The sequence below is a fragment of the Parasteatoda tepidariorum genome, chromosome 7 (genome assembly GCF_043381705.1).
Source record: "Parasteatoda tepidariorum isolate YZ-2023 chromosome 7, CAS_Ptep_4.0, whole genome shotgun sequence".
NCBI lineage: Eukaryota > Metazoa > Arthropoda > Arachnida > Araneae > Theridiidae > Parasteatoda > Parasteatoda tepidariorum.
In genome coordinates this window covers 49,004,266-49,015,950 of record NC_092210.1, presented here as the reverse complement: position 1 = coordinate 49,015,950, position 11,685 = coordinate 49,004,266, and the positions used below count along the sequence as shown (strand labels likewise).

Here is an 11,685-nt window from a genome sequence, read left to right as displayed (position 1 = left end):
ATATAATATAAATTTGACGTAACTCGACTCTATGTCGGGGTACCTTTTCATAGATGAAGGTTGACATGGTCTGTAACTCCGCTCCCTACACCCCCATTATTCAAATAAAAATCGATAAATCGATATTATATCATGAAACAATTTGGTATTAGCACACAAAAAATAATGATAAAGCTCCCAAAAAGAAAATATTCAATGAATTTTGGAAATTTTTAAAATTGAGATAACTGTTAGAGCAGATATAGGAAAATAGTGAATTTCAATTAAAGGAAAAAAGCTTTCAAAAGTATTTAAGATTAAATGTTACATTATTAAAATTATCTAATGCCTAAAAGGAAAAAACATATTTACTAAGACATAATGACGGATATAAAATAATGCACATTACCATCATTTTATATATATTTTTATCACTTGTGAAATTTGTTACATATTAGTGACAATAACTAATATGTAACGAAAAATTTGGATAAAATTTTCAAGCAAGAAAAGTATGATTAATAGATTTATTTTTGCTTTTGAACAGAGATTTACAATGATTGCAAATTAATTTTTTCAAACAGCAATGTACTCTAAATGATGAAATGTTTATGAAAATCTACTCAATATCACAAAGAATTCTATTCAATCACATATTAATGTTTAATTATCAATATTGTAAAGTGGTTAATATTGTAAGACCTTTTTGACAATGGATCACATCACAATCATCTAAAATAGGAATTTAGGGGCATTTTGCCACTTTTCCTACCTTCAAAAAGAACATGACATTCATGTAAATGGAATTTCTAGTAATTCATTTGATTTTTTTGCTATTAAATAATTTCTTTCAATGGAATTCTAAAGTCTACAATTCTTAAATCTAAATATATAATATTAAAATCTATGTTCTTTCACTTTAATGAATTAAACAAATTGTTAATATTATGTTACATTATTAAATGTATAACAATATTAAATTTTCTATTAATTAGCACAAATCTAATCAATTTAGCGCAGACATTTTTGAAATAGTTATACATAAAGAATGTAAAATAAATAAATAATTTCTTAGATAACACATGAATAAATTACTATAACACATGAATAAAAGAACTATACGTGTACATCTAAAATTATACGAATGCATTCAAATATTTTCAAATTTACTACTTACAGCTGCATCAAAAGGTCTTTTCAATGTCATCAGTTCATATAGAACACAGCCAAGTGCCCAAATATCACTCTTTTGGTTATATCTTTTAAAAAGTTAATGAAGAACTGTTCATCTGAAATCACAGGTATTTCCAATCTATTATGAGAAAGAATAAGAATAGTAGAGAAAGTGCAGAAGCTAAGAAATAACGAAGAAGAGAGTTAGTCAATAACAAATTAGAAAGGCCATATGCAAGAAGATAAATGAGAACTAATAGCTTTTAATGAAGCTTTTAATGAAGTTAAAAAAAAAATCCAATTACTGCAATATATTTGAGTATAAAGAGTACATAGTTTTTATTTTAGAAGTTCCTACAGCTTGATAAAGAATGAATGATAATAGTTGCATGTTTATGCATAAGACAGAAAAGTAATAAGCGTAGAAACAATTGTTGGGCAATACATAGATGTTATCATACAAGGAAGGTGTATTTCTAACAGTGTAATTACATACAATAATTATCAGTTACCAATATATAATGTATACATGTTTCAGGATGATGCTTGGTAAAAGCATTAAAATAACTTTAGATGAAATCACCACTTCCTTTCCCAGAGGAAATATAATTTAAGTAATTATTATAACAATTTATATCTATATATAATTATCATAATTTTAGATATATATATATTTGGTGAGTTACACACAGTGTCTAACCTAAACCCAGATGTATGCAGCTTTTTCCTTCCCAAGAACTTTTTTATTTTATATATTATTATTAATTTAATTTTATTTTAAAGAATCTGTTTAACCTCTCCTAGAAAGACAAATTAGAATTATTTCAAAAAAATCTGTATTATCTCTTCTAGAAAGAAATGCTAGCATGTTATTTGATACTGTTAATTACCACTTTTGTTTTGTTTTTATCGAAAAACTATTTATTTTAATAAACGATACAAATTTTTTCATTTTTGAAGTTTAAAAATAAACAAAAAATATGGTGCATTAATATAGATTAAAATAGCTTATTAAGGAAGCATAAAAATCTGGTCCTCCAAGACGAACTTATAACGATAACATCTTTATAGGCTGTAATGGTAAGAACCATAGCTCTAAACATGAATTAACTATTAACCTGATAAATAACATGCAATGAAATAAAGCTTCCCCATAACAACCAATAAGTGCAACTAGTAACTTATTGACCATTTGTATAATGTTGGCAATAGGACCAGCATTGTACACGAGCCATGGCATGGTTTCGAAACTAGCTTAGCTGGTATTCATTGAACTGATGCTGGGAGGGTTTTAAGCTGTCGCTGTGGTTAGAAACCCAATCATTTACAACAACAGCTCAGTGCTATAACTACTAAGTCAATGCGGCACTAATAACAACTAATTATAAATATTAATGACGCTGAAATTTAAATGCTTTTTTTTCATACTATATTAGTTAAATGCTTTTTTTTCATACTATGTATTAGTTATTTCAAAAATAAAGAGCATGCAAGAAGAAAATGATTTGAAAGAAGTTAGAAATTTGAAGCAGACACCAAATAAAATTTGAAATTTAGGATACGGTTTTCCTTCACACAATTCAGGAGAAATATAACAAGGAGTTCCCACCACCTGGAGATAAATAGCAAATAATATGCAAACATATATATATATAAAATAAATATTAATATATTAAATATATATATATTAAATATATATATACATAGTGGAACCCCGATTTTATGTTTTTGTCAGATTAGCATTAAAAAATGTACGAACAGGGCGGGCAAGTAGGGCTGTCGCCCGGAGTGCCAGGTTAAGAGGCCACTGAACCAGATCCAAACTTTACGTTCACTAAATTGATTTCTCCTTTTTTAAAATATTGCTTGTTTGTTTAGAGCAGTGGTGGATCAATGAGGTAAACCGGGTTCGACTATGGCTAACTATGAGAGGTTTTTCTCTCCATATAATGCTAGTTTTATCAAAAAGTTCTCCATCAAGGCAAATTTCTCCCAATACTTACACTACCGGCATTATTATATATAGATATTGAAGGAATTGAAGAGTACATGGATGTGTGTTGCAGCCGATATATGCATAATCGACATTGAAAGGCCTTCGACCACGAAATTTAATTCTGAACCAAGAAGTAATTAACCCCAAGAAGCCTTATTAAACCCATTTGTAATGCATTTTAATCGACTCTATCTAATGCTGCAGAAATCGAATTCACAGCTTTCAAAACATTTACTTTTGCTTTAGAAGAATTTTGCAGATCACCAAAATGATGACCGAACCAGTAATGAAGGAATGATTACCTAACCAATGTAACATTCATTAAATTATTCCAAGGATAAAGTTTTCTGAAAAAAATTCAACTTGCAAATTTTACAATTTAAGCAGTCATACTTTCTTTAATTGCCCTTTATACCATTCCTGTGCTTTGCTCATCCCACCACCAAAAAATTTCCTCTCATAGACAAAAGGATAGTATAGAATAAAAATATTGTCAAAAAGCTAGGAACAGCTAATAAACAAGTCTCTTTTTTTTAAAGAAAAGTAAAGAAGAAAAAAAATGAAAACCGAGAAGAAGTTTGTACGAGTTTCGAAGAGAAAAAAAGATTTTAATCTTTTAGAAAAATGTATAAAGCGAGATTTTTTAAAAAAAGGGGGGTAACGTAAAATCCGAGATAATTTAACATTATCAATACAGGCAATTTTCACGGACCAGCACAGAATGTAGGAAGTGGGATAACGTACAAAACACAGTAAAATCAAGGTCCCGCTATATGTATATATTTGCAATATTTATAACAAAAAGTTTAAACATTCAACCAATGAATTATATAGTTACAATTAATTCAAATTTATCTATTCATCTACATAGTTTAACTGTACAGATTGATAGAAAATGTTGTTGTGTATAAAAAAATGTGATATACTAAAGGTTTTAAATTTTATTTTTCTTTTTCTATTAATTTAAAATCTATCAAATTTATATAAAATGAGAGAAGAGAAATGTTATTATGTATAAAAAAATGTGATACATACTAAAGTTTTTAAATTTTATTTTTCTGTTTCCATTGATCAAATGTTTCTATTAATAAAATCAGAGTGAAAAATTAAAATACTATCAAAGTAAATGAAAGTGGGAGGAAAATTAATGCAAATATATGTCTTCTTATATAAATATATAAGAGAAAGAGAAAAAAAAGAGGGAGAAAATCAAACGTGGATTCATGTGGATTTGATTAAAATATTACATAAGATAATATATGTAGCTGAGAAATTTTGCATATCACTTGTATTCGTTAGGATACTCACGAAAATAAACAAATAACAATGCATACTTACAGTGTAGGCTTTACTTTTGCTGGTTAGCACTTTAGATATTCCGAAGTCACCAATTTTTATAACATTTTGCTTTTCATTTAAAAGTATATTCTGAGATTTCAAATCCCTGTGAAGAATAAGCTTTCCATGCACATGTTGCAGAGTGTACACCATTTGACCGAAATATTTAAGAATTTCCTAGTCGATGTCAGGAGAAAAAAATTTTGATTAAAAAATGACAGAGTCCGTTTCTAATTATAAGTAGAGAGAAAGTTAATGCCCGAATAAAAGGGTTAAAAAATACCTTGTGGATAAGAATCATGAGACAGATATTTACTTTTATAGGAAATTTTTTTTATCAAAATAAGTGGTAAATAGGATCTGAAATTCCAGCATCCTATCGAATATCAAAAATCGCCTTAAATTTGTACATTGGATACATAATTTTATTTTAAAAAAAATAGTTTTATACTGCGCTGCATTAAAATGGAAAAACTGTGTTAGTTAAGGAGTCAATAAACATACTTTAATTCAAGACCATTAGTCTTTCTATGGATTGTTGACCGTATAAAGCTAAGAACAGATTGTGCTGTTGTAAGACTTCTGGATTACAGCTTCCGATTGATTTTTATGCATAAACTTGAAAGAGAGTGCCTTAAAATATTATCGTACTTGTAGTGTTTACAATATAACGTGTTTTTTAAGTTTAAATTTCAACAAAATAAACAACATAAGATTTTTGAAGACTCAGCAAGCATGTTTTGCCCTGCAAAATGCAACTCAAAAAATAACTAACGGTGATATTTCACACAAATATAGCCAAACAAGGGATACTCAAAACATGGCAAACCTCAAACTTTTTTTGTATTGTGATATTAATTTTTAAAAATTTATTTTAGGCTCACAACCTGTTAGAATTTATTAATTATAGGAAACTTTTTGAAATGGTAAAATTACGTACAAATTTAAACATAAAACACATTAATAAAACTTCCTAAAATATTAAGCCTGTTCACACATCACCTCGTAGGCATAACATAAGCGGATGGATACACTGGAAGTTTTCTAAATTTCTTCCGATTTAAGGAAGATCTTTATTGTTTACATTCAGTCAACCTCCCATAGAAGGGTAAAGTAATGCATATAATAAATCTATTCCATACTTTGCTTAATAAATGCCAAGTATTCTATAAAATGCCTAGATAGTACACGGAATGTCTGAGTAATACAATGCCAGTAACAGTGGTAAAATGTTAAAAATGGCAAGTACAGTGGGTGATCGGTTAACGAACATAATCCGTTCCAAGACTATGTTCGCTATCCGAATTGTTCGTTAACCGATCATCGATTCACCATAGACTTCCATGTGAAATCGATTAATTTGTTCTGGAGACCCTAAAAATTTAATTTAAAAAATGTATAATTTCTTATTAAGTTTTTAAAAAAATAATACATACATATAGTCTTGCATATTAATCAGTCCTTTTCAGTTTCTGCTTATGGGGCGTTGAAGAACATGCCCAATGTCGATTGCTTTTTTCTCTTTTTCAGGATTTTCCGGAAGTAATTAATAGCATTGTCGTTGTAAAAATCCCCAACCCTACTGACATCAGCTTAGTTTGGGTGCCATTCTAAGACCAATGCTCTGACATCCTCCCACTTTTTCAAAAGATCTTTAACGGCAGATGTCAGCATTGGTATCTTCTTTCGTCTTCCTTTTGTTCAGAAGGAGACACATTTCGCTGTGTTTCTTGGTGCTCTTCATTCAAAATTTCTTGGAGTTCTTCTATCGTCAGTTAATCTACATGTCCCATTATGAGCTCTTCTATGTCATCCTCGTTCACCTCCAATTCCAGATCTCTAGTAGTTGTCAAAATTTCATCCATAGTTTCAGGGGTGGCTCCCTGATCACCTCTGTCACCTTGAACGAAGGATGGACACAGTTTCCGCCAAGCAGAAATCAACTGTCGCTGTGTGACTTCTGACCATGCCTTTTGAATGATACGAATAGCTTCAAGAATGTCACATTTTTCTTTCCAAAACTTTTTTGAAATAATTGTTGAGGAGAATTGGCTTGCTTCAAAACACCGACGAAACAGCGCGCAAGTGTATAATTTCTTGAAAGCCACAATAACTTCCTGATCCATCGGCTGAATCAGTGAAGTCGTATTCGGAGGTAAAAACTGAACTGTCAGCCAGGGAAAGTTTGTCAGCAAATTATCTTCAAGATCCTTTGGATGTCCTGGTGCATTGTCCAACAGCAGCAGTGCTTTCAACGGTAAGTCATTGGTATCAAGGTAGTCCTTGATGCTCGGGGCACAAACTTTAAATAGCCATTCTTTGAAAAGATACTGCATGACCCATGCCCTCTGATTCGATCTCCACATTACTGGCAGTTTGTTCTTAATTATGGAATTTTTTTTTAATGCTCTGGGATTCTCAGAGTGGTAAACGAGAAGTGTTTTAAGCTTTATAATAATAATTATTGAATGACCTTTAAATTTAAATTCCTTGTTAATTCAAGTTTCATTTAGTAATTATCATTATTAATACTAAGCATACTTTAAACATTTCTCCTTTCAGCGATCTTATTTTGTATGCAAAATGATAACAAACGTTTAATAGTACTTTTTTTTTCAGGCCGAGAAGTGTTCGTTAGAATTCGTTTTGTTCATTATCCAAATATGTGTTCGTTGTCCGAACACAAAAAATCTTTCTTGAAAGTGTTCGTTATCCGAACACAAAAATCTTTCATGAAAGTGTTCGTTAACCGATTTGTTCGTTAACCGATCTGTTCGTTTACCGATCACCCACTGTATATATATTAAAAACATTAAAACTTGAAGTTTTAAAACAATTTAATCCTCAACTCATTCTGAATCCGATACTTCAAAAAATTACAAATGAGCACTCATTAAGACATTACAAAAAATAAAGTGAATCGAAGTGCCCTTCTAAAATAGATCTGTTGGTAGCTTTTTAAATGAAACATTTTTGTTCCGTTGACTTGGTTTACATTGTTGAAGGCTCCCTTAAACAGATTTGTTTTACAAAGACACATAATTTAATGAAAATAAACAAATAATGTAAACTACAATTAGGAATTTTGATAAACTACAATTATTCATTTTAATTCCTACTTAAATTTACAAGTTTCTTTTTTCTTTCCAAATGTGTCAATCATGTTAACCAAGACATAACACAATGTTTAATAATGGAACCATTTTACTATGGGCTAAATTATACAGAATTTTTGACGCAATGTTCTATCTTCACATAGAATTGGAGATATAGATGTTAATGGAAAAAACACTGATTTTTGATTATAGAAAGAATGCATACATGTATAGATCTGAGAAACAGGCTAAATTATACAGAATTTTTGGTGGAAAGCATTATCTTTATATAGAATTATATTGGAAAAAGTCTGGACAACTGTTCAAAAGGTTACAAGTAAGAATTGATTTGTAAACAAGTTTAAAAGTAAATAGAGAGAATAATTTTGTTTTAATGATTTAAAAGTGATTAACTTACTTCTTCAGGCATGAGTTTACCTTCTCTACTACAAAGAAAATCAAAAAGTGTACCTCCTAAATTGTTCAGAAAAAAAATACAGAAAATAAAATTAATAAAGATAAACAACAGCACATCTTTCTGTTCAGAAAATAAAAATAAAAACATAATTAAGATATTCCAAATTTAATAAAATATAGGAAGTGAAAAACAATAGAAGATTTTTGTTTAGAAAATTAAAATAAAAACATTATAAAATAACACAGGATCATAATCAAATATTAAATACATTTCATAAATAAATTACAAATTACTTTTGTTTAGAACATTAAAATATGGTCAGAACCAGGGCTCGAAAAAACTCAGAAATTTTACCCGTCCCCGAGGACGGCTTGTCCAACAATATTCACGCCCTCCTTTGAAACTAACCTCTAAACTAACTCCTAAAGAAATAAAAATACAATTTTCTCTTATTTATTACAAACATTTATATAAATTGCATAATGAATTAGTAGTTACTAAGGATTACATTCTACAGTAATTAAAAAAAAAAACTAGGTTACTAATAGTAACCTATAGTATTTCTTTCATGAAATAATTTCTTTCTTTTATGAAATAATTTCTTTCTTTTATGAAATAATTTGTTTCCTTTATGAAATAATTTAAATGACAAAGGTCAAGATGGGAAAATGGGCGTCTGTACGGACGTCGGATTCGAGAAATTGGTTGTCCGTGGGGAATTTTTGACCGTCGAGGACGGGCGGTTTTTCGTGCTCTGGTCAGAACATAATGTACCTTGAACATATTCCATAACAATTATCATTGTTTTATCTTCTAAAAAACTATCATAATAAGCAACCACATTGGGATGGTCCAGCATAGCCAATACTTTAGCTTCATTCATTGATGTTTGTCTCTCATCCACAGTCATTTGATCTACAGGAATTTCTTTTAAAATTACATGTTTGTTATCAGGTTTTTGGTTGCAGAGGTACACAGTTCTGTAAAAAATAAATAAAATTGTTTAAAATATATTAAAAATTCTTATCCTTTTCAATCTGGGTCAATTCATTACTATGACTATTTGTTTTTCTAAATTCTGAAAACTTATCCATGAAAGGCACTTTGCTAGAAGCTTTATCTTAAGCGTAGAGTAATAATCATTGCTTCATTATTGTGATTGTTAAGATTCACAAGTAGAGAGGTAGGATTTTTTATAAATTTTTTTAGTAAAGTAGGGAACCGATTATCCGGAACGATCGGGGCCATCTCTATTCCGGATAACTGATTTTTCCGGTTTTCTGAATCGCTACAAAAAGCCGTTTTTTTTATTGTTAAACCCAACTAAAAAAAAAAAAAAACATTTGGAAATAATCTTAAAAAGAAGAAAAAGCAATGAAGTAATACACTAATGATTATTTCCAAAATGATGGTAAGGTAAACATCTTTCAAAAAGAAAGAAATATCCTAAAATCTTATGAAGAAAAAAAACCTTTTAAAAAAAAAAAAAAAAAAAATGGCGGGAAAATGTATTGAATTTCGTTACGGTTTGTTCTGTTTTCTGATTTCCGGATAAAGGGTTCTGTACTGCTGAACTGCTCAAAAATAGGGAAATTTCCTTATATTGTGATCTGTGGTAAAAAAGTTGCCAAGTCTTGGCAACTTACAGCCAGCGGCACGCGAGAGACTAAAAAAAGAACATCACAGAAAGGGACCAATCCTAAAAGGTACAACTCATAGCCATCAAGGGCAAATCTCTACATGTATATTTCTAACATTTTTTCTCCTTTAAAATAAATTTGGCGCCTTGTCGATTTCAGTTGGCATGGAAGATCACGATACAGAAATATCCCCTTCTAAATTGAATTTACTTTCAGTAATGTAGTAAAACATGTGCAATAGAAAAGGTTATTTTCGTGTTGGTATCTTCGCCAAGGCGACGAAAGGTTTTTCAACTTGCAAAAAACTAAAAAATGCTGTTTGCTCAAGAGTGGCTATGAGCTTTACCTTTGGGGATATTCTCACATCATGATCTGTCAACGCCAACTACAATCATCAAGGTGCCAAATAGATTTTAAACTTGCAATTTGAAAAAATACGTCGATGTTTGCCAGAGGAATGCTTACGAGTTATACCTTTCGAGTTTATCCATTTCAGAGATGTCTTTTTTTAGTTTCTCGAGGGCTGCTGACAGGAAGTTGCCAAGACTTGGCGATTATTCAGCCACAGATCAAAATACGGAAATCTTCCCATACCTTTCAAATTGATTTTCTACATTTTTAAAAAAATTTATGTTGCTTGGAAGTTGACAAAACTTCGGCTGTTTCGGCGTAGATATCCATAATTTTGGCGTAGATTTCCATAACAGAAATTTAATGTTATAAAAATTTTAAATGCTTAAAAAAAACTTAAGCTTGAATTTACAATACAGTATAAATTAATTTACTATCCAATTTTATTGAAAGAACATTGAAAAAAATACACAGAATAATACTTTATGTATTTTATAACTTAAATATTTAGGTTGCAGAAGAATAAAGACTTTTACAGAAAATACTAATTATAAAGGTACATCAAACATTAGCTTAGATGATGCATACAAAATTTCAAAATGATAATTTAAATCACACATATAATAACGGAAATGTTAAAATTTTTAAATAAGTGATTAATAGTACAGTACGGAACCAGTTATCCGGAATTCAGAAAACCGGAAAACCAAAACACCGGAACGAAATTCAATAAATTTTCCCTCCATTTTCAAAAAAAAAATTTTTTTTTTCCTCATAAGATTTTAGGATTTTTCTTTCTTTTTTGAAAGATGTTTACCTTACCATCATTTTGGAAATAATCGTTAGTGTATTACTTCATCTTTTTTTCTTCTTTTTAAGATTATTTCCAAATTTTTTTTTCAGTTGGGTTTAACAATAAAAAAACGGCTTTTTGTAGCGATTCAGAAAACCGGAAAAATCAGTTATCCGGAATAGCGATGATCCCGATCGTTCCGGATAATCGGTTCCCTACTGTATTATAAATAAAATTCAAAATAATAGAGCATTAGTTTAGTCAGGGAGAAGTGCAAAAGACAGTGGAATAAAAATTAGAATATTTTCAACCCATGTGCTCCTCTTCCAACCAAGCGGATTTTTTCATATTTCTCCATTTTATTATTTAATTAGAACAAACATTAGAGCCAATTTTTATTTGCAATTCGATTCGAAAAGATTTTATTTATTTACATTTCATAGGTTTCCAACTACCTATTTCTGTCGACCTAAAAGCTGGCTCATACTGAACAAATAATATATACACTAATTCAGTTCGAGGTTTTAGCTTGCATCTTTGAATTCAAATTCCTGATTTTTTCGCATACAGTGAGAATGGGTCTTAATATAAGAGATTTTGTTGTTAATTTACGTCGCACTAGAGCTGCACAATGAGCTATTGGCGATGGTCTGGGAAACATCCCTGAGGATGATCCGAAGACATGCCATCGCAATTTTGATCCTTTGTGGAGGGGATGGCACCCCTGCTTCGGTAGCCCGACGACCTGCGCGCGAAGTCGAGCACTTTACTGTAGCACAGTTTAACGAGAACCAATACCGCACACCCTCGGTCCCTACGCAGACTGATCCAAGTGGTCACCCACCCGCACACTGACCGCAGCCAGTGATGCTTGACTTCGGTGATCTGCTGGGAACCGTGTC

At 30.4% G+C, this 11,685-nt stretch overlaps 1 protein-coding gene across 1 annotated transcript in view; it reads right to left on the bottom strand.

The window, feature by feature from the left end:
- Positions 1-11,142, bottom strand: part of LOC107448798 (serine/threonine-protein kinase Nek8) — a gene marked incomplete at its 5' end in the record, with an annotated part of 32,016 nt that extends 20,874 nt beyond the window's left edge. The window contains 6 exon segments of the mRNA XM_016064138.3: positions 1,157-1,238; positions 2,715-2,764; positions 4,487-4,663; positions 8,000-8,055; positions 8,774-8,979; positions 11,095-11,142. Coding sequence (XP_015919624.1) covers positions 1,157-1,238; positions 2,715-2,764; positions 4,487-4,663; positions 8,000-8,055; positions 8,774-8,979; positions 11,095-11,141 — 618 coding nt within the window.
- Between the last annotated feature and the right edge of the window lie 543 nt (positions 11,143-11,685).